Source organism: Prionailurus bengalensis, chromosome D2, assembly GCF_016509475.1.
Source record: "Prionailurus bengalensis isolate Pbe53 chromosome D2, Fcat_Pben_1.1_paternal_pri, whole genome shotgun sequence".
Taxonomy (NCBI): Eukaryota; Metazoa; Chordata; class Mammalia; order Carnivora; family Felidae; genus Prionailurus; species Prionailurus bengalensis.
In genome coordinates, this window is record NC_057351.1 from 47,951,375 (window position 1) to 47,975,433 (window position 24,059).

The following is a 24,059-nucleotide window of genomic DNA, read 5'->3' on the forward strand; positions in this document are numbered from 1 at the left end:
CGGAGCAGAGTTGGGATCTCTCTTACATCTGGAAGACTCTCTAGTTCTTCTCTTTAAATCCACTATCCACAGGCCCCAGTGGGAAAAGAATTTGGTCTTTAATTTGCTCTGGTTTGGACAAACACTTCACATGACCAACGTAAACTGTTGCACAGTTGTGCAAAGGCCTTCTTGTTCATTCCAGAAATTCTCCAACAGCTGACAAACCCAAATTGTTCTGGCCCCAAGGGGTTCAAAGCGCTTTCTCCTCAAATACACATTTCTTCTCATTGTGCCCCTTTGATGGGAAGCGTAGAGAGTGGAAGAAAGAGATCAGAAAGGGCAAGAGGCACACAGGTATCCATGGGACAGCGCGATGGGGACGGACCATTGCCTTCCCGAGCCCACCATATGGCTGACCCCCCCACAGCCCCCTGGACTCTGCGCCACACAGGCTGGCACCCTTCTAACGCCACGTGGGCCACCTCCTCCGTGTGATCAAAGTGCCATGTTTCCTGCAGCAAGCTCCTTATAAGAATTCCTTCAGGTCTCACTGAGGATGTTAAGAGTGAGTGCTGCAGGGGCGCCTGGGTGGCGCAGTCGGTTAAGCGTCCGACTTCAGCCAGGTCACGATCTCGCGGTCTGTGAGTTCGAGCCCCGCGTCGGGCTCTGGACTGATGGCTCAGAGCCTGGAGCCTGTTTCCGACTCTGTGTCTCCCTCTCTCTCTGCCCCTCCCCCGTTCATGCTCTGTCTCTCTCTGTCCCAAAAATAAATAAACGTTGAAAGAGTGAGTGCTGCAGAGGGAAGATGGTGCGCTCCTGGTCTTACTCCTGGTCTGACCTCTGCTGCCAGGGTGCTAGGCTGCATGGGGCTCGTGGGGTGGGCGGCCAGGGATGCCGTGGAGAAGCGATGGCTGGACACAGGGCACATCCCGTGTCTGCTAGCAGCCCCTGCTTTTTCCAGCAGAGTCCGGAGCTGCTGCATGAGGTGAGGGCAGACGGGGATCTTGTGGGTCACGTGGATGAGGAGGTGGGGGGCTTGTGGCCGTGCAGAAACTCTGGGCCGGGCCCTGGGAGAGCAGACAGAGCGCACACCTCACGGGCTCGATCGGGTACTGCTCTCCTGAGCCAGAGAGGTACGGCGTGAACAGGACCGGCCGCGACATCCAGCCCCATACTCTGGCCAGTGCCACGGCTTCGGGGCTACTTGCCGCACAGGCAGGCCTCACACAGACAGCCCACCCGGCAAATTTCTGGCTCCTCAGGCCTGGCTCTGGGCCCTGCGAGTGAGCCAGGAGCCAGGGGCACGGGACTTATGGTGCTCGGGCAGGTAGACATGTAGAAGCACGTGTGCTAGACTCCTCAGCCGGTGGCTCTCGGTCAATGTGACCGATCAGGGCCTGGCCACCGGCGCTCGGTGCGCACCGGCCGTGGGGGGCTTCGGAAGAGGCTGGTGCCGGCTGGCTACTCGGCCTCCACCAGCTGCTCCAGGCGCTGCAGCATCGTCAGACGCAGGGCTTGGAACCTGGAGGGAGACACAGTCAAGGGGACTCACTGACACGGGAGGACACAGGGAGAGGGGAGAAGAACGAAGGAGCACACAGGTGCCTGGGCCAGTAGACCCGCGGCTGGCGGCCGTCATCTCTCCTCCACCAAGGAGAGGGAGGAGCCAGGTCCACACCCTGCAAGATGGCTGGCTTAGAGGAGCGGACAGACGGGGCCTCACACCCTGCTGGGCTTCAAAAGCAGAGCGCGCTGTTCCTTTCTGAAGATTCTCTAGTACGGAAAGGGGAGTGCTGGAGTGGACAGGTGGCAGGGCAGGGATCAGGAAGCCTGCGCTCAAGCCCAGGCTCGTCAGTGACCTGTGCTGCAACCTTCCTCACCTCAGGCCTCGGCTTCCTCTCTGTGCGCTGAATAGACTGACCAGGTGGCCCCCAGGTCCCCTTCCAGCTCCAAGACCCTACAGTGACACTGCAGACTGCACGGTGGACCGTCCTCTCTGACTGGGGGTCTCTGCTGACTGTCGGAAGAGGCCTCGCCGCATGGACGGAAGCCCGCGGGGCGTGGGGAGGGCCGTGGCTTTCCAAAAATCACTCAGCCAGAAACCGGAATCCAAAGCAGTCTCCCCACCGCAGACCCTGGCCGTGAGCAGACTCCCTCCTTCCCTTCCTAAGGAGGGGGACTCCAGCCCTGGCCCTGGCTGATGCCCCAGGTGCTCTCCCTGCCCCACCCTCCACCCTGCAGAGGGACAGACCAGTCACTGGGCTGTGCATCTTGGCTAACCTCCCCCAGCCGGGCCTTGATGTATCTTCCCCAGGAGCCGGCTCACCTTTCCATTGGCCGGGTCCCCTGCGCCCGAAAACATCGGCTGTTACAGAAAGCTCCAACAGCCACCGCTTCGGGGCAGGCTCAGAGAGCCCACTAGCCCAAAAGGTGCAGACCAGGCTGAAACTGCCCTGAGCAGGCCCTCTCCTCGCTTGCCCCTACAGAGCTGTGTCACCAGAAGAACACTTTACCCTGGCCCAGCACCCAGCCACACTCCTGCCTGACTCTCCCACTCAGTTTCAACAGCTGTGCCCTTCCCGTGCTGGTGAGATGCTGGGGCCAGATGGGCGGCTTGCACCGCAGCCTGCCATTCTGGCAGACTGTCACCCCATCTTGGTGTCAATCCTGAGCAGGGGGCCAGAGGGAGGTGCTGGGGAGCCAGGGCTGGGAGGCGAGGGGAGAGCTGTCCCGGCCCCAGCCTGGGTGCTCTGCCCTGCACGCTTGCCCTGGTGTTCAGGACCCACGACTGGCTCCTTCTGTGCTGCTTACTTCATGGTCAGTTTGATTATTTCTCTTTCCTCCTCTTCTTTTAATTTTTCAACAAAACTGTCCAGCACCGGCATTTCAAATTTAATGTACTGAGCGACCTAGAAAATCCAAGAACATTTGAGTGTGCTTTCAATTAGAAGCCAGACATGTGTTTTCTTTTCCTCGTGGCTTCCACGGCAGCCAAATCCGGCAATGTCTTATAGCCAAGGAAGTGGCTGCCCTCCTCCCCAGCCAACCCCAGCACTCTGTCTGCTCTGGGATGGAGGACGGATTGGCTCCTTTTTACCTCACAGGCCACTATCATCCCTGGGATGAAAGGTTAAGCTGGATGTGAGGAAAATTATTCAAGAGAGAGCAGGACCACACTGGGTATTCTCTGGGGTGGGGGTGAGGGGGGCTGGGAACACCACTGTTTCTATCAGTGGAACGAATCTGCACTAGTCTGTGAATGGTCTGAGGGATACAGGGTCACCGGCCTTTGCCTTGGGTTCAAACCCTATGGGCCTTTCCTGTGCAGGGGAGTTTGGCAATGTGCTCACTCCTAGCCCAGGACTCAGGCTGTGGTAAGACTTAGCCAGCTGGCTCCCTTCCACAGGCCCTGGGTAGGTCCTAGTTAAGGAGCCCTTGTGTAGGTCTTTAAGGTAATAACTAAACACACTCTAACAAAGGAAAAGTTTCCACCTGCCGAGGGGAAAAGCAAAGGCTATGGTTTTCTAGGACCCAACTTCTTTTTTCCCCTAGGCCTGCTGTTAGAGCTGGTGGTCACTGACAGGAGGAGGGAGGGCTGGAGCCCTCACTCTGCCAGGCTTGGGGCCCTTGAGGACAGCTGTGTGGCCCCTGGAGACAGGGCCTGGCCAAGGTGCCCTTCAGAGCCCTTGGGGCCCCCATGCTGTCATCCGGCTCTTCCTTCAAGAGCAGGCTTCCCAGAGCCTCAGCCCCAACTCACGTCGTGGGGGACTTCCTCGCCCAGGTCGGCTTCCATCAGGAACATCCTGGCGATCTTCTCACACGGCCCGTGCAGGATCCTGGAAATCAGCGGGTACTCACAGTCTTTTAATTTTGTTCGCTCTGAAAAAGAAGGCAGTTTACAAAATTCATGGGGCATGAGTACTGCCCCTCATTGTTCCAGGCTGGGAATGTGGTAGAAAATGGATGTCCGGGGGGCCCAGGAATCTTCTCCAGGCTTGGAAGAGAAGGGTGCCCGGAATGACGTGTGATTGTGGCACAAAGCAAAGGCCCAGGTCAGAGAGGAACAGGAGCCGAGGGAGAAGCAGAGAGGGCAGAGTGGCCATGGGGAGGCCAGTGCTGTACAGAGGGCCATGCGGGTTCGGCAAACGTACTTGGGGGGGAACCTTCAGCTCCAACTCCCGGACCCCGACACACATCCCCCAACCCCTCCCAACTGAGCGAGGCTGGAGATGGTGACTTCCCTTGGGATTCTGAGAGGCACAGAGAGGGTGGCTGGGTTTCGGCCTGGCAGAGGCATTCGTCGTGGCCCCCTGCCCAAGCAGCACGGCCATTGAGCCTGCCAAATGGACAGCGACTTTTGTTTTCATGATCTGGAAGCACAGGCAGACACTTACCCCCAGACTCGTGAACAATGTAGAGTGCAAATTCACTGGGGCCATTTTCCACCTGTACAGGCAGTGATAGGCAGTCAGACCACGGCTTTCTGGGACAAGATGGACAGAAAGGGATCCCTGGCAGTAACCACACCCCCAGTGCTACACACACAAGTCCCCAAGGATCCTCCCCTCTCCCTGCTCTAAATCCCAGAGATGCTGCTTCAGTCCAGGAAACCTTGCTAGACCTTCTACCCAAGAATCACGGGCACCTTCCCCAGCCTTTGCCAGCCCCCTCCTCCAACAAAACAGCAAACCACCAGCCTCCCGGGGCAAGGCCGCTCATGGCCAGACTTACTCGGAACTTGTTCAGCAGCAGGGTGAGCACGTGCAGGGTTGTCATGGTGCTGTTGACCCTCACGTTGGTCACAGACCCATAGGCAGGAGTAAACACTGAGGTCTGTGGAGGGAGGCGGAGCGTTCAGGGCAGGGCCAGAGGGACATGGAAGTGACATCAGGCAGGGTCTGGGCACACTGTCAGCCAAGTGGTCCAGAGAGACAGGTGAACCTGGGCTGTGGGAACACCTGTGCTTGTCCGGTCACAGGTCTACACACAGCTGTGCCCACATCTGGGTGCACTTGGGGAAACTGTAGCAACAGAGGACTGAAAGAAAGATGCCTCCAAAGCTGTCAGGGCCAGCTCTCTGATCCTAGGAGCCAGTCCCATGGAAGTACTTCACAGGGGGTGGGGGGGACCAGTCTCCTTCTCACTCTGTCTCTGAGTCAAATTGCCAAGTGTCTGTTGATTCTAAGACGGAAAGTTTTCGAATCCGTCCGCTCCTCCCCATTCTCCCAGCGGTGCCCGAGAAGAGGCTGTCCGTCTACACTGCCTAAGTGTCCCACCTTTCTCCCGTCCAATCTCAGCACTTTCCATCCAGTCTCCACCCTGCTGCCCAAAGGAACAACCTTTCAAGCACCTTGCAGCTCTGTGTGTTCTGGACCAGCTGCGTTAGCACAGAGTCTTGGCTCCCAGCCCCACCCAGCCTCCTGAATCAGAACCCGCATTTTGAGGAAACCGCCAGGTGATGCTTTCCATACAGGACAACTTGAGAGCACTGTCTTTTAGCACAGTTCTTGTTAAAAGTCTCTGAAGGCTTCCCATGGCCCAAACGGCACCATCCACAGCTCCTCTCACTGTTTACACATGTGGTACAATGATTCTCTCCCCGTCTCCCTGTGGTCCAGCCACACAGACTCTTCACATTATGTTCCTTGCCTTTGCCTATGAGACACCATATATCCAGTCAACCAGGGCATCGCCTGAGGCTTCATAGTCCTCAATGAACACTAGCCAGGTTATAGACCTGCTTAGCATTTCATCCCAAATCTTTGATTGGCTCTTACAACAGCTTTTCGAAGCACCTGTCACTAGTCCTCCTTTTAAGAAAGGACGCCGAAGCTCGGAGAGGTTAAGTAGCCCGTCAGGGTCACCCATCTAGAAAGGACAGAGCCATTGGAAAGCCCTTGCTTTGGGTCCTCCCTGTGAGACTCACTCCCCCCCCCCAGGTGAGCTCTTCCTCACTTGCCAACACCAAATTCAAATTTGCACATTCCTCCTCTGTGGTCCTAGCCCTGCTGTCCCCAGGAAGTAACTGGAGCTCGGGTGTATGAAGGACCTGCTCAGTGTCCCCAAGCACCAGGGTCAGACTCAAATCCAGACCTGCCTCCTCCAAAGTTGAGACGTAGAATGACTCTGGGAGATACAGAACGCCAGAGTAGGCTTTCAGTTCCCAAGAAATACGGACTGGAGGAGTTAGGCCATTTCAAGGAGAAGAAAGGTCTTGTCAACAAGACATTGTCAGTGCTTCTGCCTGGTGCCTTTTCTCACGATGATACTGACCAGCTCCACGTAGGAACGAAGCTCCCATCTTTGCCATCTCTAACCACAAGGGTTTCTCTCTGGTAAAACACATTTGAATCCAATAGCCCAGGGCAAAGCACTGGGACAGGTACCAAGTTTAACCCAGTCTGGAAATCATGTCAACATCACTGCGAATCACAATAGTTTTGAAAAATGATGGAGTCTTGAGGTAATAGCGTGCAGTCCTCAGAAAGAAAATCCAGACTAACAGCCTCAGGAAGTCAATTCTAAGAATTTCTTTTCTTCCATTGCTGCCTGTGACTCAAATACTGTGTCACCTGATTTCTAAGGACACGGATTCTGAATGGATCGTAAGTAAGGTGAGAGAGGGGGAGCCCCTTACTCAGCCAGGAGATGGAAATCCACTGTCCAACATGCCTAAAGACACTAGCTCACGTCCTGGGGTTTAGTCAGTTTGCCTGGAAGAAGGAACCCACCTTCTGTAGGTAAATCTTTCACTGGGAGAAAGAACCACCCTGACTGGATTACAGGCTAGTGGGTTCAGTGTTGGGCTGGCTGAGGAGCCCTTCTCGCCAGGGCAGCTCCAATGGGCCGAGACAAAAGCTCTCACTGGTCATTGCTGTGCATTTTGAAGGATACAGAGTGCTCAGATCTCCGTGTCTCTGGGATATTTGTAATGACTAAAATAAGGCTTAATGTGCCAGGCACATATCTTAGAGATGAGTCACTCTCTCAGAAGAGGGGGGTAAACGTACTGGAGATAAACCCCACTCTTTGGTACCTCGAGTCACAGATCAAAAGGTTCCTTTTTTAGGAACATAGAAATACAAAGAGCAAATATTCTTTTAAAAATTTTGACTAATTCCTTAAACTAGCATGCAAATATTCTTTTAAAAATTTTGACTAATTCCTTAAACTAGCATGTAAATATCTAATATGCTTACATAACGCCTTACAGACCAACCCCCTTTGGAACCAGATTTAAAGAATACCCAAGCCAGATTGAGAGTCCTCTGGCTAATCCAAACCATTCTTAATCTCTGCTTAACCTCAGCCCTGCCTCCCCTGTGCCCTTTCAGGAAACTTGACTCTCAAATAGTCCTGGGTTTTCCTGCACTTAGCAAAGATAACCTATTGCCACCCCTGAACACTCACCGCCAACCCAGCACGGAGTGGAAGGCGGGTCCTGACAACAAGCTTGCCTTGCTGAATTCTTCACCCCGAAGTCCAGGGTGCCCCCAGAGCACTCGAGTGGCTCCTGGCAGGCCTCAACTGTGTAACCGTTCTTGAGATCTGACCCTGAGACCTGCCTTTGCCAGGCCCCCTCCCCCTCCCATGAGTCATTGCCTATCAAGACGGGCAGCTGCCTCAGCTGGAAACCCCTGCTTCCATTTCCCAGCGCTGCAGGATGTGGCCCCGTTATGGGACACTCCATCCGGGGCCTCACCCACACTGCCACTCATGCCATTTATAGAAACAATCAACTTCTCCTTTTACACTTCGGTTTGTTTAGGGACTGATGTCATCTGGGGAAGGAGATCTCTTCCTAGGGGCAGTACAATGCGCACTCGGACAAAAGGCTAAGTGCTGGGAAACAGGAGCAGGGCAGGTTCTCTGGGACACAGGAGCACATGCCTCTGTGCGCACCTCAACCGAGGGGGCTAATCTGCCCTGTAAGAATGCCAGTAGCACGTCATGTTCCCACAAAACCATCAACTGAGCTCTGGTGGAAACCTCATAGAAAACTGCCTCATCAGACATAAACATGGCATTACTTTCCAAAAATCCATGCAACTTATGAAAATGGATTGACAGTGAGTAAGCATGTGGTAAACAAAACAAAACAACACAGGCTTTGGGGTCACCAGGTGGAATGCTTTGTTTTGTTTTGTTTTGTTTTGTTTTGTTGAATGCTACTTTGATGTGACTTTGGGCAAGTTCTTTCTCCTCCTGAGCCCATCTCCCCATGAGGACACAGATAACGACCACCCCAGTCCACAGGGCCAGGGTGACGGTGAACTCTGACAAGACTTCTGTGCGGCCTGGCCTAGCGAAAGCCCAACAGTTGCACCCGTGCAGGCTGGGGGCTGGTTCCCCGTGGCCTCGGCTTCAGGGCCCAGGGGAGAGGCCGGGCTGGGACATCACCTTGTGGTTGTAAAAGTGCCCGTTGATGGAGAACCGATGTCGCCGGATCCTCTGGGCCTCGCCGGGTGTGCGGGACCGGGGCCTCCTCTGGATCACACAGGCTGCGTCGCTCTTGGTCCGCATCAGCTGTGGGGTCTCCTCATCCTCCTCCACGGGCTCTGCAGGGAGGAATGAATGAGAAAGTTGGTCCCGGGTGGTGCACAGGTCCAGAGACCTGCTGTGCTGCAGTGCATGGGACCTGGCTTCCTGGGGCTTTGTGGTGGCACCACGCTACAGCAGACAGTAATGTGAATGCTGCTGCTGTGACAGAGGCTGGGGTCCAGCTCAGGTGATGCCCACTTCGCAGACGGGAAAGGTGACCCCCAGGCAGGATGACCTATGTCACCACACCACATGGCCGTGGTGTGGGCCTCTGTCTCTGGGCACTCAGGGCAGGTCTTTGGCGGCCCTGTCCCAACCCTCTGAGCCCCGACTGAGTGCAAGAGGGACAGAAGAGCAGTCTGGACCCCAGAGTGTGAAGATGTCCCAGAGGTTCGCAGGGCCAGGAGGACACCATGCCCGCTCCCGACGTTGTCTCCTTTCTGCAATGCAGCACGGTCCAGGGGACTCAGGCAAATTATGTCAAATAATGTCACCTCTGCAAGCCTCTGCTTCCTTTGCTATGAGGAGCTGATGAGACTACCTCATACTGAGGAGGGATTCAGCCAAGTGTCGTTCCTGAAGACAACTGAAGCCACTCTGTGCCCCTCCACAAAGCTGTCCTTCAGAGACAGTCCTGAGCCAAGCCCCTCCGCTCCTACCCGGGCTGAGTGAGACACGGTCCCGGGTAGCTTGAGGCCCCACTTACCTGAGCTGTCTCTGGAACTCTCGGTGCTGGGCGCCGTCTGAGCGTTCGGCTCCTGGGCAGCGACCTTGCCATCCTGAAGAAGCGGCTCCTTTCTGAAAAGACAATCATGGTGCTCACAGAGCTGCTGACAGAGAGAAGTAGCTCAAGTTAGAGAGACAAGGATGGATGCCTCTGTGGACGGGACAAAGGTGAGAACCAGGGCAGGCTGAGGTAAGGCTGGATTTCACACCGAGTTAACGCAAAATATTAAAAGAAGAGCAAAGAATTGCCATGGTGTCTGCTGGAGGGAGAGGGAGTCGGGCCCGTTGACCCGAGTGAGCTTGTCCCTGTTGCATAGACACAGGGACACAGGCGGTGCCCATGCACTCCTAGGCGTAGACTGGGGAGGCGCTGTCTGTGGCCAAGCGCTGAGCGGGCCTTCTGGGCTTCCCTCAGGCCTGATGGAGTGTTGGGCAGGGGCAACCTTGAGGGGCTAACCTCTGGGCCTCTGGGCAGGGTGGACTCCAAGCGAGGGTAGCTGGAGCCAGGCTGGAGAAGGGCCTCTGAGGGTCCTGCTGTCTGTCTGCTCACGTGGCTGCTTTACCCCAGGGAGTGGGACGCATGAATCGCACTAGCAGCCTTTCTAAGAAGTCCATCCAAATGCTATACTCGAAGTCTGCATGGGGTGCAACGGGGCGGCGGGGGGCGGGGGGTGTTCAGTGCCCTCAGGAAAGCACCTGTACTTCAAGATTTGAAGGGGAGAACGTTTTGAATTTCTGCCTCTCAGAAGGATTCATTATAGGCAGGAACAAGCAAAACACAGCAGCCAACTGCCCTTTATTGGGGGTGACAGGGCAAGAGGAGGCAAATGTCCACTAAGCAATAAAATAGGGACCTGTTGTGTCACGATTAAAACATATTTCTGATATTAAGATAAATCTGGCATCGAGTCCAAGTACATTTATAAAAACAAATTCTGATATTAAAATAAAAGCAGAGCATTGAGAGGTGAAATCTGTGTGAATTTTTGAGCTAGAACAGATGCCAAAAAACATTCACTTTGTCCAGGATGGGGGGAGCCCCTGGCTGTAGCTTGCCTCCTTGCAGATAAGGTGGTTCCCGTGAATGTATGAAAAACACAACTGGAGGTGATGGGAGTCTGGAAAATTCTCCCAAGAGTGAGGTGACTTGGTCATCATCTAGAAAGATCACTTGTTGGCAGGTGAGGCCATGGGCTCAGGCAGTCGCGGGGTGACAAGGATTAAGGCTGACTTGTGCTCTCATGTGCCCCATGATGGAGCAGGGCTTCTGCCCTGAGACTGAGGACCCCAGTCCCCGAACCTCTCGAAAAGTAAGCAGGGTTGAACGGTCGTCAGGGAGGCCCCCTGGCCCTGCCTCAGCCATCCCGGCACTCACAGGTGGCAGCTGGGCTGTCCAGGCGTCCAGGAGGCTGCCGAGAGATGCACTCGCTCCCTGTCATCCTGGATCTGGAGCCGGATTGGCCGCCTCAGTCCCCAGGCAATGTTGAGAAGTCCCTCAATGATCAAAGCGCCTTCCTCCTGTGGGGACCCACACAGGTTAGCCTCAGTCCCCAAAATGGCCCTTCTCGGGGGTCACTGCCCACCCTCTCCCAAGCCCCCGTAAGGGCCAGCCTGTCATCCACGGGACGCCCTGCACACTCTTGGCCCCAAACACGTCCTCTCCTCCTTGGGGTTCTCCCCAGGGGGAAGGTACACAAGCCTCTACATGCTCCAAGGCGTAAGGCCATGTGACTGACCAGAGGAAACCTGGGGCGTGCCCTTTCACTGCTCAGCTCTCGTCTGGCCAGGGGCACGGCCTGGGACAGAGCGGCTGAGTCAGGCGTCCCACAGGAACCCAGCTGCTATCCAGTAAGCACGTCCACACAGGAGTAAGGAAACATATTCCAGAGAAGCATGGCCACAGTGACACCAGTGCCAAGCAGAGAGCCTTCCCACACCCCTCCCCCCACACTGCACCTGGGAAGGAGGCCCCACGGTCACCAGGTCCTGCTGCGAACATGTGCAGGGCGCTGGATTCCATTCCCTGCTGGTCCTCGGAGCTGGGTCTCAGCCTCACCCTTCTCCCCACACTGCTGCCATTTGCCACCATAACCACTCGAGTGGGCCGGACCCACCCCCATATTTCCAAGCTGCCTTCTTTCCCGAGGGCCAGTCTTGCTTTCCTCACCACCTGGACACAGCCAGTCCCATGGTTCACCATTGGCATGAACACTCAGAAGATCTACAACAGCTCTCATTCTGTGTCCCCAATCAGCCTTGATTTCCTAAGGTCTGCAGATGGCACAGCCACCTACTGCCCTTCTGCCAGACTCTGAAGTCCTCATTGTCAGAACCCTCCAGAGGCACCCTCAGTGAGTGCCCTCAGGTCTCAGGGGTGCCACTCACACACACCCCTCCGGTCTTTTTGATTCTGTTTCCGACCTAGTTCAGGCTCCTATGTACGCGCGACCACCTCCAGGCTCCTTGTGCCCAGCCTAACGGCCCCCACGCGTGTGCCTGGCCAGGCTGCTTTCAGAGCATCTGTCTGAACTCTTCTCGGCCTCATTTTCCCCAGAGCTGTGGTCCTCCCAGCTCCAGGCTCCTAATCTGCTTTGATACTAGCCTTTGGGCAGTGAACTTTGAACATCATTCTCCCATTGCTATCTTGAACATCACTCTAGATTCACAAATTCCATTTCTTTCTCCTTCTAGGCATGGGAAGCCTTGCAAGAAGAAGGGACCTTGTAGAAACTTCTTCATATCCCCGGAAGGCCTTACGGGGGATGTGCCCTGCAGTGTTGATTTCATACCAAGTTAGTCATCGCTTAAAACACTCCGCCATCCACAGAGAAAACAGTTCCACTTTGTTCAAGGTTATCAAAAGTACACACAGCTTTCTGGAATGGCCTTGCACTACTTGTTAAAAAAGAAAACAACAACAACAACAACAAACCAGAGTGATTTTTGATAACCACTGATGTTACACAGTCACAGATAGGTAACTAACCCTCCCAACAAAGGAGAGACTGGATTGATTCACTGGAGTTAAAGGGGGCAGTAAGGAAACCCAAAGTGGGGTTCCTCTGAGCTGCTGCCCCACCTAAAACACCTCAGCATGTCTGTTCACAGAGACCCGTGCCTGCCGGCCCGGCTGACCCGGGTGGAGGGAGATCAAACCAGTCAGGTGCTGGGTATGAGAGTCAGGAGGAAAAGAGAGCACGGCTGGGGCAGGGCAGTGGGGCCGGACACGCTGAGGCTGAAGCTTCAAATATGCCATTGGAAGGCTCTGGAGAGCTGGCAGGGAAGGAGGCAGGGGGAATTGCCCTGGGGCTGGAAGCAAGGAGCTAAAGCAGAGCAGAGCCTCCTAGGTCAGGGGTCAGCTGTGCTGGGGACTGCTGGCCCTATGTCCCTGCATGGGCTGCGTATGAGCCCCCATGCTGTCCCCCCAGCCACAACTCCACTGTCCCTCAGCCTGCCCCCTATGGAATGAAGGGGAGGCCCTGTCAGTCTGCAGCTGTCTCTGGTCAAATCAGAGGAAACCGAGGTCAGAGGAGGACCTCCGGGCTTCTGGGCAGCCCTCGCCACACAGGTGGGGAAGTGCATGCAGACAGACGCAGGACTAGAACGTGCTGTCCCAAGGCCTCACGTTTCCGTAAGTCAGGAAGTCATCGTGTACCCTCAGTTCTGGGTCTTAGCGAACACCTTCCTCCTTACTGGAGCCCCCTACTCCTCCCTCTGCCCTCCTCTCCCTCACCCCTATTCCACTCGCCCCTACTCCACCCCTCCACAGGAATGGTGCCCCTCCCTCCCCTGCCCTGTAGAGTAAACATTCCCCAGGGCCTCCTGTAGCTCCAGGCTGGCTGCTGGGCCAAACCCCGCCCCACCCGGCTGTTTTCCTCCCAAAGTCTTCCTGTGAACTGCTATTTTTGGCCCTCGTGACAGTAATTGATGGCTGGTGGAAAAGTATAAAAGCAACGGCCACACCTCCAGGTTCACCAGACGGCTCCCGGAGGCCAGCGCTCCGGACAGGGGCCAGTTGTCCCCACATTCCACGCGGGTCGCGGGACTCAGCCGGCTGGGCCCCCAGCCCTCCACCCTGAGCTCTGTGGGTCTTCCCAAGGACTGTCCTTGCTCATCCGGCATCCCTGCTCTCCCCACGTTCCCTCAGCTACAGGTAAGAGGGAGCAGCTTCCTTCTGGTTTGAGATAAAATGGAAAGGTTTTGTTTCTCTTCAAGGGCAGGGACCTACACAGCCTCACTGGCTACGAGAGACCAGGGGATGCAGTTAGCGGCTAATAGCTGCAGAGGGCATCACATTAGAAGAGATTTCATGTGTAGGGTCATTCCATGTGTTTCTTACATCCTTTCCAGCGGGTATTTATAACCCTGTTTTATGGATGGGTAAGGGTGGACTTGGAGAGGTGACCCTGCCATAGGTCCCCAGGTCAGGAAGTGGCAGAGACTGGCTTTACTCCCAGGTTCCCTCTGACTCCAGTCTGTTAGGCCGGGTTCTCTTATTTGTATAGGTTCTTAAACTACAGGAATGACAGATTCTTAAGCACATGGTGTTCAGGGTTAGCAGGAAAGGGAGAGTCCAGGAGGTCCGAGCCTGGGCTTGGGGCTGCAGACTTCACTCTGCTCTCAGGCCCATGATTCACCTAGGCAGCCTCTCAGATGAGGGAGGGGACACAGGAGGGGTGACAGGATGGCAGACGCTCACCGCTGGTCCTCTGTCCACCAACAGGTTACTGCTCCCCATCGCCGGCAGCCATGAGGTCCCGGCTACTGGTTCCTGTGGCCCACTTGCCCACGATTCGGGAGACCTCAGAGGAGATGCCGCCCGGGGGGCCTGGGCAGGAACCCCTGGCCTCCCCCAGCCTGGATGACTATGTGAAGTCCATTTGTCAGCTGGCACAGCCCACTTCAGTGCTGGACGCGGCCACAGCCAGGGCCCAACTCGGCAGACCGCCCCAGCCAGCCCAGGCCTTCGAGACGAGCTGCCCTACTGAGTCCCTACGGGACATTACTACCCGCTTCAGTGGCCAGCAGCCTGCACCGCCCAGGGATGGTGCTGCTGACCCCCTGGACTGGCTGTATGGGGAGTCCCAGGAAAAGCAGCCAAGTAGGAGGGACCCACTGAGGCGGACTGGCTCCTCTGCTGACCCCTGGGGTCCACAGAGACAGATGGATGGTGGCAAGGCCCGAGGGACCCCCGGAGGGAGACTCTGTGGCGCCAGGGTGCAGGGGCACTCTCTGGCAAGGCCCTCAAGGGACCGGCACCAGGGCTCCTGGCCTTCCAAGCCACTCTGTGGGACCGCAGCCTCCCCCCCACCCCCCCGCCACGGCAGCACCCTCAGAACTCTCTATTTGCACCTCCCGGTGATCCATGAACTCTGACCCCTCCCAATAAAGGCTTCTGTATAGAGCAAGCTGGTCTGTGTCACCTTCTGGCCCTCTTCCCCCGCGGTGGGCACTGTCCCCGGCAGGTCTCTGAGAGGGAGACACCTTTCTGCAGGGGTTGCCCGCCTTGGCATTTCATAGCGAGACCCCCTCCTCTGAAGAGTGAGAACAGCCTATCTGGCATGATGTGGTATTACTGACCCTGCTCGCACTGTTCCTTGCTGGATGATCACCTTGGGCAAGTGACTTAATGTTTCTGTTCATTGGTTTTCTCATGGGTAAAATGGGGTAAAGGGACCTGTTTCCTCGGCTGTTTCTGATGAGTAAGTGGGATAAAACCCACATGCGTCATGGGGGGTGTGTTGTAAGCCCATACTCGGAGTAGCTACTGTCTATGCGGTGGCTTCAGGGTGGGGAAATGAGGTCGGTGGCAGGTAACAAGCAAAGGTCTCAGCCCCACGGTGATTTCAGAGTGAAGCCCTGGGCACTCCAGAGTCAGCCTCCTGGCTCCCACCCTCAGAGCCTGTGCTCCATGTGGCCCAAGAGAAAACAGCATTTCCCCAAATGTGCCCGCTCCGGTTTGGGGGGAACTTATCACCAGGGTACCTGGGGGTATCTCAGTGGCTCCAGCTCACAAGTCCTGTTGTGTCATTGGGGGTGTGTTGTCCATGCTGAGGGCTGAGACAGAACTTGCACCAGCTCAGCTTGCAGACCAGGTGGCTCCGTCCTCGCTGTCCCCATCCCTCCCTCCACCCAGGGGGCTTCTCAGCTGTGGGGCCAAAGTGCAGGCTGTTGTCCAGAGCCCTGTTCTTCGGCAGGTCCGGGGGCCAGGACCTCGCTTCACATGACCTAAGGTCTGGGCCAGCCCTGGGTCCTCTAGCCTGGAGGCGTCTGGCAAGGAAGGAGGTGAGGGTGAGGAATAGGGGAGAGGAAGGGTCTCCTTCCTCAGAGAGGCAGGTGAGGCATCAGAGAACTCAAAAGAATCAGGCCTGAGGACCCATTACCCTGCTCCCTTGGGCCAGGTCAGAGCTGGCTGACCCTGGTCAGTGCTCAAGGGACAGAGGGGAGAGGAGGAGGGCAGAGCTGGGGCCACATTCAAGTTCACAGCCTGCTTCAGTGTCCTCTGTCTCTTCTGTGGGCTATCAAACTATTTTCTTCCTTTCTTCTTCCCTTCCTACTTTTTTTTCTGTTTTAAAATTGCTTTTCACTTTAAAAATGTTTATCTGCCCCCTTTTTGAAACACTTAAAAAAGTTTATTTATTTTGAGAGCGAGAGAGACAGGGAGAGCGACTGAACAATCAGGAGCAGGGGAGGAGCAGAGAGAGAGGGAGAGAGGAGAGGGAGGGAGAGAGAGAGAGAGAGAGAGAGAGAGAGAATCCCAAGCAGCCTCCCTGCCATCAGCACAGAGCTCGACGTGGGGCTCAATCTCACAAACCGTGGGATCACGACCTGAGCCGAAACCAAGAGTCAGATGCCCAACCGACTGAGCCACCCGGCGTCCCTATCTGCCCTCTTTTATGTGTGTTGAGTGGGGAGGCAGAATGTAAATCATACATTGAAAAGTTTCAGGCAAGTAATTTACTCAGTTTCCTTATCTGTAAGATGCGGACACCAACCCTGCCCTCCGCACCCCACAGGGTTGGGAAATGGGGCACGTACTCTTGGAGATGGAGTTAGAAACAACATATACGAATGCCTGCATCTGCCACAACCTGCTGGTCCCTGACCTTCGCTGGCAAATAAGTGTGGGGCAGCCTTCAGCCAGAACATCCTTAGGAGGCGGCGGGGAGGGCTGACCTGGGAGGGCTGGTGCCCACAGGGGTTGGGCTTGCCTCGCTGTAGCCCCTTCTACGAAGCTGTGTGAACCAGGGTCAGAGGGAGGCAACTAAGGAGGAGTGAGGTTGGCCAATTCTCCCCAAGCTCAAAACCACGTGGCTGCATTTGGGACATTAGGCAGGGCTCTGGCTCCTCTGCTAATATGTACTGAGATGAAAGAAGCTAATGGTATCTTCAGAAGGTGTCCCCCCACCCCCCGCCAAAAAAAGAATAAAGGGCAGGGGGAAGGGGTTTCTGGCATTATTCCAAGCTTCCCATGAGACACAACAGCCTAGGAGAGAGTCCCTGTGATGGGGGTCCTATGGAGAAGTCTCTTCCCCACAGCCACCACTGGAGTGGGAAAGGACACAATGACCTGACCAGGAGGCAGCCTGGCAAGCGCTTTGGAGCTCTCAAGGGAACCGTCCATGGCCGAGTACTCACCCCAGGTGCCAGTGGTCTGTCAACTGCCTGTCATTTCTGCCTCCAGGCCTTAGAGGAAGGGGGGGGTCATTTTAAGAGGGAAGGGGGTCCTGACTTTCCCCACCCTGGGAGAGACAGAGACCCTGAGCCCCGGCATGCTCCTCCCCTTTCTTCCCCTGCCCAGGAGCCTGGCGCCAAGGATGGGCACTGGGTGTTGTGCATGCTCACGGCCACCAGGGGGAGCATCAGAGGCGGGCTCCCTGAGGGGGCCACACGCCCCTGCACGACATAAGGGTCCTGCTTTTCATCACAGTGATATATTTACCCACTGGTATTTCCAGGTGGTCCATTTTTTCTCTCAAGAAGCCACCCAGCCTGGTTAAAATGCTTTGCTATCTTTCAAAAGGCACAGATGGCTCCAGGTTGCTCAAGCTCTTCATTGTAATACAAGCAAAAGTATCCAAAAGCAAAGTTTATAATACAATAGAGGAAGCGGGTGCCTGGGCCTCCTGAGTAGGGATTCCTTTGCCCTTTGGAAGCTGGGGGAGAGTTCACAGGGAAACACTTGCCCTAGGGCGTGGCCCCTATTCCCTGACACACTTCATCTCTCCAAGGGCTCTGGACCCCCGAGGAGACGGTGGCAGTCAGGCCACAGTTGCTCTGGGGGAAACCTAGTGACAATGGGTGGCAGGGGGGGGGGTCTCTTCTGGGCCCCACATGGCTCTGTGAGGGCGCAGCCTGTGCTGAGCCCCTTGGTAGCTGGAAGGCCCCTTAGCTTGCTGATTGAAGGTGACAAGCAGCTGCCTGCATCCCCGAGGCCCCTCAAAGCTTAATGCTGGTAATGCTGTTGCTGTGTTACAAATTCGGCGCCCACGCCTCGCAGCCACGCTGGCACCTTCCACTTACTGCAGTGTTTACCTTGCTGGAGACTTCAACTCTGAAGGCCTCAATCTCTTTGTCTGGAACATGGCCATTCTGATGTCACAAAGCTCTTGTATGGTGAGAAACGAGTCGGAGGCAAAGTGCCTGGTGCCTGTCTGCCCCACCCCTGAGGAGAAGCCAGCCTGGGGTGGCCCCACAGTGCAAGTGCCTGCAACTGGGAATTCTCCGAGGTCCAGGAGGTCCCGGGGCTGCGTTCCGAGAAATGGCGGAGGCCTGAACACCGGGTGGTGGGTGGGTCGCTAGGCCCTTGGTGTCCAGGAACCAGTCATGCATTTCAGCATCAGAACTCGGTGCTGCCCAGGCCTACAGCCCGTCTCTATAGTGGCGATCACCTCCCGAAGACACATACTCCCTCAGGCTGGCATCCCCTTGATGGCTAAGGCTGTGGAAGTTTCCTGCAAGGTACTTTCTGGCTCCGGGGAGATCAAGTCAGGTCCTCATACCTTTTTTAGGTATGACGGGCCCGTGGGCCCGTCGAGAATACCTCTTCCCCTTTTTGGGTCTCTCACTTTCCCACGTGGCCTGTCCCATCACACACAAACACAGGGCACAGGTTTGGGGCTTCCCAGCCCTGCTCCCCACACAACTGCTCCTACAGAGGGGACTGTCTTGGGGAATCCCAAGAGTCAAGACCAAACTCTAAGAGTAGCAGTTCTCAAACTTGGCCTTCATGGCAATCCCCTGGAGGGCTTGTTAAAACACAGCTGGGAAGATAAAGAGTTTCTGAGTCAGGAGGCCTGGGGGAAGGAGGGTGATAAGAATTTGCATTTCTAGCCAGTTCCCAGGTGACTTTGAGGCTGCTGAGCAGAAACCACCTGTTGAGAGCTGCTGGGTCTTACGTCAATCACTGAATGGCCCAGGGCTAAGAAGCAGGGTGCAGCCAGAAGGCTCCATCGCATGCCTCCAGCACAAGGACTGAAGTGGGTCCAACTCCTCGCTTAGCATAGATTAAACTGTCCAGCACACTGGAGCTCGGGACTCATCTCAGCTTGCCCTGGGCCTGCACTTGCCGGTTAGTCACCCAGCATCTGTGCTCAGGTGCTACACCGTGCCTGGCCGGGGGACACGAAGCCGGGCGGCAAGAAAAGAAACAGCAAAAGCAGAGATAGCAGGGCGGTGGCATCAGAGCCCTTCCAGCAGCAGTACAGAGCAGGGTAAGTGGCCGATAAGACGCGTATCAGAGAGGCTGCTCTGCAGAAAGAAGAGCGGGAGCGAAGGAACAGTGCAGAGGGGCTGGGAGACAAGCCGTCAGGGCTGGCCCCAGGCCCTGTGCAGGGCGGCGGGTCCAGGGGAGGTGGCGTGCGAGGTTGGCGCAATTCCAGGTCACACTACTGGCAGGCCAGTGCTGCCTGGACCAGGAGCCAGCTGCTTCCCTCCCCTCCAGGCTCCGGAGCTGGGTGACAGTAGCCTGGCCTGGGCTGCGTTTCACCTACAGACGTGTTTTGTTTAGCCCGCTTGGTGTTTCGAGGTTTGGGAAATTGCACATGAAATTCCAGATGTCTAACTTCTCTGGCTCCCCGGAGCCCATCTTCCTGCACAGCAGCAACGGGTTCGGTCCGCAGGGCGACAGCGTCTGCAGATAGCACGTGCTCTCTCGAGTCCTCCACTCCCCCACGCCTGCCCTGTCTCTCCTGTTCTGACCTGCCCAGCCACGTGAGCATCTTTTGGGGAGCTCTCCTCCATTTCAAGCCTTCTCTGATGTCTATTCTGATTGGCAACCACAGAGACTGCTCCCACTTCTTGATGGCCCTGTGAACTTGGGCAAAGCCGGGCCCTGTGCTGAGTTCCTTATTTGTGCTGTGGGCTGGGCACAGAAGGGACTGGCTGTGCGGTCTTAAAGATTTTAGTCTCCAGGGTCCTGGCAATTCGTGGAGGCAAAAATCTCAGGTGGAAGGGAAGAACTGCAGGTGATTATTTCCATCTGCTCTGAACTCTCGCTGGGGGAGGGAGAGGGAGGGGCCGCTCTGACCCTCAGCACCCCTTACAGGACGTCCGGGAGAGAGAGCTGGTAACCTGGTCTCTAACTCAGAAGATGGGCGGCCTCATACTTTCATTATCCTAACTGGGACACTTCTCAGAGTGAAGGGAAAGGTCTTAATAATGACCCTGGAATAGCAGGTATAAACCAGGACTGTCTTCAGCAATCCAAGATAAACGGTGACCTATGAATAAAGAAGAGAAACAGGCCTTACCTCTCGGTGTCTCAGCTGAAAGCTTCTGCCTTCGTGGTAGCAGTTGTAAGTTTTTAGCAAGCTTAAGAGCTCCGACCTAAAAAGGTAAACACACATATAATCTTGGGGCGTGGCAGGGCTTTGGGACGTGATGATACAGGTCTCGCCAGCCACACATAATCAGTTTAGAGACTAGACTCTGCCATCAGACACATGCCTTTTGGTCTTCTAGAGGTTTCCACATGACAGACCTTTTGTAAGGTGTAGGGCTGGGAAGAGAAGGAAGTGAGCTCACAGACGGCCCATAGAATTGTGCAAATGGTGTTTGCATGCTTTCACTATCACAGATAAGAGTTCCCGAAAATCTCCCTGTACTTTACTTCTGAGTCATTTCCTCAATAAATCCCCCGGGATTGGATTATTGGCATTTTAAAGACTCTTGCTTCCCCCTTGCCCGCCCCCCCCCCCCCACCAATATTACTTCCTGTGAGTGCCTGGTGTGGCTGCTCTGGGGGCATCATGAGGGGTGTCTACCTCTTCCTCATCCTGGCTTTCTGGAGGTCTGACCAAGAGGTGAAGGTGACAGCTGTGAGATAAGATCCCGAAGGTCTGAGGGAGGCCACTCTGCCCAAACGCCTTCTCCCCAGAATAAAGGGAAGCCTTAGCGGATAGAAGCCGGTCCCTGCGCCCAAGCTGGGCTCTGCCGGGGAGTGCAGTCCAACAGGTAAGAAATGCAAGGCACACGTGTGCTTTTAACCCTTCCAGCGGTCACATCACGAAGGAAAACAAAACAGGTGAAATTAATTTTCATAATGCATTTTATTTTATGACACAATATATCTAAAATATTTTCATGTCCACATGTAATCAATATGAACATGATGAATGAGGCCTTATTCATTATTTTATTTTGTAATAAGTGTTTGCCACCTGTATTTGGTATTAATATATGAACGTTTTACATAAACGCTATTAACGAGATCTTGTTCATTATTGCATTTCGTAATATGTCCTTGCCACCTGTCTTTTATATTAACTGTACTTCTCCGCCCGTAAGTCACGTGCTTGGCGGCCACACGTGGAAGTCACTCCCCTGCTGGCCGGGGCCGCTTTAGAACCTCTCTGGGCAGTGCCTTCACTGACACTGGAGCACTCCAGGGAGTGGATAAGCAAAACCCGCCGTTGGTGCTCTGGTGTGCTGCCTGATGTGGGGATGACGGTAACTGATGACGGAAGTGATTCACTTGTGGTCCAGTTAATGTTATGGCGTTAACATTGCAAGAGTCAATGCTGCATGTTCGCTGTGCTTGTAGGTGTATCAATGCTGAACATAAACTTATTAGGATATATACACATGAAATTAATCATGTTATGGCTATTATTATGACTTTCCCCAAAACTATATTGTTTTGAGAGAGAGAGAAAGAGAGACAGAGATAGAGAACGAGCAAGCAGGGGAGAGAGGCAGAGAGAGAGAGAGAGAATGAGAGAATCCTAAGCAGGCTCCACCATCCCGAGACCCTGGGATTATGACCTGAGTTGAAATCAAGAGTTAGCTGCTCAACCGACCGAGCCACCCAGGCGTACCTAATGTTATTCTCATTATAAAATTTAAACCGGGAATGTGAGAGTATGGGCAGCACTGTGAATGGGATGCTGTCTGTTTTCTCAGGTGTCTAACTGGAGGACCCAGGAAGAAGCTCAGCGAAAGCTAGGAGGCTGGCTTTTCTTCAAGGAGGCAAATAGGAGCTGCCCAAATCTAGAAAATATTTGGCCCCAGCACGCAAAAAGCAAGAGAAAATGAAAACTTACGTTAGTTCAGAAATACATTTGAATAAATACTTCAAGCATTTTTTTTAAGGTAAGACGGAGTAAATAAAATTGAAAATAAGCCAAGCTAAAAAATCATCATGTCAATAAAATATGCTTTTTTCAAGAACAACTCTAAACCTATTTTGAGTTTTATTTCTTCCCCAAACTGTTTGACACAATAAGAGTATTAGTATTGCTCTAGCTTTTGAATAAATTAAATGCCATCTGTGCAGAGTCACAGCGGACATGGCCATGCTTTCCTGCTTTTGTGGGCCTGAGGGGGCAGGGGTCAAACCCTCAACCCAAAGAGATCCTTGATCTCCAGGGCGCCAGGCTTCAAAAAGAAGTGCCCCCGTCACTGTCCCTGGGGCAGGCACATCGTCCTATCTATGAAAAGTGCCCAGAATCCCTCTACCCAAAGGCTGCCCATGGCAGGGAGTGACCACCAGACCCCCTCCCTGTACACAAAGGCTTACTTCAGGATGGACTTGCTGTCACTGATGGGAACATGAGAACTGGGTGGACAATCTTCCTTCATGTTCTCCTCTTGTCTGTAGCATCAGGGAGGCTACCTGCAGGGAAGAGGAGGAAGAGCATACAGACAGGTGAGCCGGAGAAGGAAGTGCTGGCCAGTGCAGTGCCCAGAGCCCTGTTGTGCAGGCCTTGTGGCTCCAGCCTCACCTCCCCCCTCCCACCCTGGGGTACAGGGTGGCCATAGCTCTGAAGGATCAGGCTCAGAGGACTTAATGGGGTCCCACACCCCACACGGGGCAGCCACGTTTCCCTCGGCGGGAGACAAGGTCAGAACTGCTGAGCTAGCTGGCACCCAGTACCAGCCCAACAGCCGCCCTCCCCGAACCTCTCCATAATCCCTAGGGATCTGGATCCGTCTCCTAAACGTTTCAGACCACAGGCTCTTTTGCCTCAGCTGGGACACCCTAAATGATGGCTACTGCCTCCATCACTCCTCCAGCCCCCCAAAGCACCCTGGGCCTTTCTCCTCCATTCCCACTGAGCCCAGGCTGGTGGCCCTTTGGAACCAGCACACCTGGGCCAGCTCTCCTGGTGATGGGTTAGTCGGTACTGGGGTCACTACATGCTGGAGACCGTGTTGAGCATTTTCTATGAATTATCGTTTTTACTCCTTACAACAACGGTATAAGGTAAGTACTATCCTCGTACTATTTTATGGGCGAGAAAACAGGGACAGAAGTTAAGAACTTTGCCCAAGATTCCCAGTGAATCGGTGGCAAAGTCATTGTTTGAACATAAGCATTTAGATCCTAGATCCTGGTCACTAAAACCCATCTCGCACAGTGACTTAGACCCTCCAGACTTCCTTTTCTTATCGATGCAATGGGGTAATCTCTATAAAGATTATAAGATTGCTAGTTGATTCACACATGAAACTGTGTATTTACAACCCAGAAGGCTTCACAGAGTTTCTTAAACCCTCCTGGGGAAATCCACAGGTGTTTTTTTCTATCTTGTTGGCATCTTCTGCGCAGATTTCTACTACTCTCCCTCTCCAACTTACCCTGGCTGAGAGCTTTCTTATTGAGAACCCCCGTGTGTCAGGCAGTGAGCCACAGTACCTCTCTCTCTCCCTATCCCAGTCATGGCCCTGTCTCTACCGCTCCTCTCAAGTTGCAGCTAGGACTCTGAGGGGTTAAGTCACACTGGGAAGTGGCACAGACAGGGCGCACAGCCTGTCCTTCATATCACAGAGTGGCTCCTTCCCCAAACCCCAACATCTGTTCACACAAACCCGGCTCGGTCGGGTCTTCCCCACCTCTGTGTGTGTGCAAATGTTCCTGGGGGTTCGGGGTCAGGTTCAACTGCTGCTGTGTCAATGCCCTCAAAGTGGACAGGGTGCTCCATCCCCTTGGGCCCTGACTCCCTAGCTGAACACACTCTCCTCCCACTTGTTTGATATCACCCACAAACAACACAGGCTTGCTTTCTGTGTTGGTGTGTCAGGCCTGAATGAGCACTCGATTCTGGAAGCAGGGGAAACAGGGAGAAGGGGAATGAATTGAGGGAGGTGGGCTTCTCAGTGACCTCAGAATCATCCTAAAAATACCTCCCTTCTCCGTGGGTCTAGAGAGAAGCAAAACAGGATCTAGACAGAGGTCAGACCCTACCTCTATAGGGCACAGGGCAGGGCGCTATGGGGTTCTGGAGCGGGGGGCCTCACTGCTGGGCAATAGGATTTCAAAATCGGGTTTCGGTTCCTCAGCACCTCAGTCTCCAGTGGAAAAAACTGCT

At 54.7% G+C, this 24,059-nt stretch overlaps 2 protein-coding genes and 1 long non-coding RNA gene across 4 annotated transcripts in view; 2 read left to right on the plus strand and 1 right to left on the minus strand.

The window, feature by feature from the left end:
* Positions 1-810: 810 nt before the first annotated feature.
* Positions 811-24,059, minus strand: part of RASSF4 (Ras association domain family member 4) — a 31,826-nt gene continuing 8,577 nt past the window's right edge. Inside the window, exons 2-11 of one of the 2 annotated variants that reach the window (XM_043596879.1) lie at positions 22,268-22,363; positions 20,001-20,076; positions 10,625-10,767; positions 9,230-9,321; positions 8,383-8,540; positions 4,714-4,815; positions 4,377-4,428; positions 3,740-3,861; positions 2,794-2,891; positions 811-1,504 (exon numbers count right to left, since the gene is read on the minus strand). In XM_043596879.1, the coding sequence (XP_043452814.1) occupies positions 1,444-1,504; positions 2,794-2,891; positions 3,740-3,861; positions 4,377-4,428; positions 4,714-4,815; positions 8,383-8,540; positions 9,230-9,321; positions 10,625-10,767; positions 20,001-20,076; positions 22,268-22,329 (966 nt within the window). In that variant the 5' untranslated portion in view covers positions 22,330-22,363 and the 3' untranslated portion in view covers positions 811-1,443. The remainder of the gene's footprint in view (positions 1,505-2,793; positions 2,892-3,739; positions 3,862-4,376; positions 4,429-4,713; positions 4,816-8,382; positions 8,541-9,229; positions 9,322-10,624; positions 10,768-20,000; positions 20,077-22,267; positions 22,364-24,059) is intronic. The other variant, XM_043596880.1, reaches the window with a different exon arrangement.
* DEPP1 (DEPP1 autophagy regulator) lies at positions 13,237-14,654 on the plus strand. Its single transcript, XM_043596881.1, has 2 exons — positions 13,237-13,402; positions 13,973-14,654. The coding sequence occupies exon 2, from the start codon at positions 13,999-14,001 to the stop codon at positions 14,623-14,625; it is 627 nt and encodes a 208-aa protein (XP_043452816.1). The 5' UTR covers positions 13,237-13,402; positions 13,973-13,998; the 3' UTR covers positions 14,626-14,654.
* LOC122492992 lies at positions 18,812-21,844 on the plus strand. Its single transcript, XR_006299799.1, has 2 exons — positions 18,812-18,962; positions 21,652-21,844. It is a non-coding gene; the product is annotated as an uncharacterized LOC122492992 (long non-coding RNA).

Coding starts and splice junctions, on each gene's coding strand:
- DEPP1 (XM_043596881.1), top strand. CDS start 13,999: ATGAGGTCCCGGCTACTGGTTCCTGTGGCCCACTTGCCCACGATTCGG.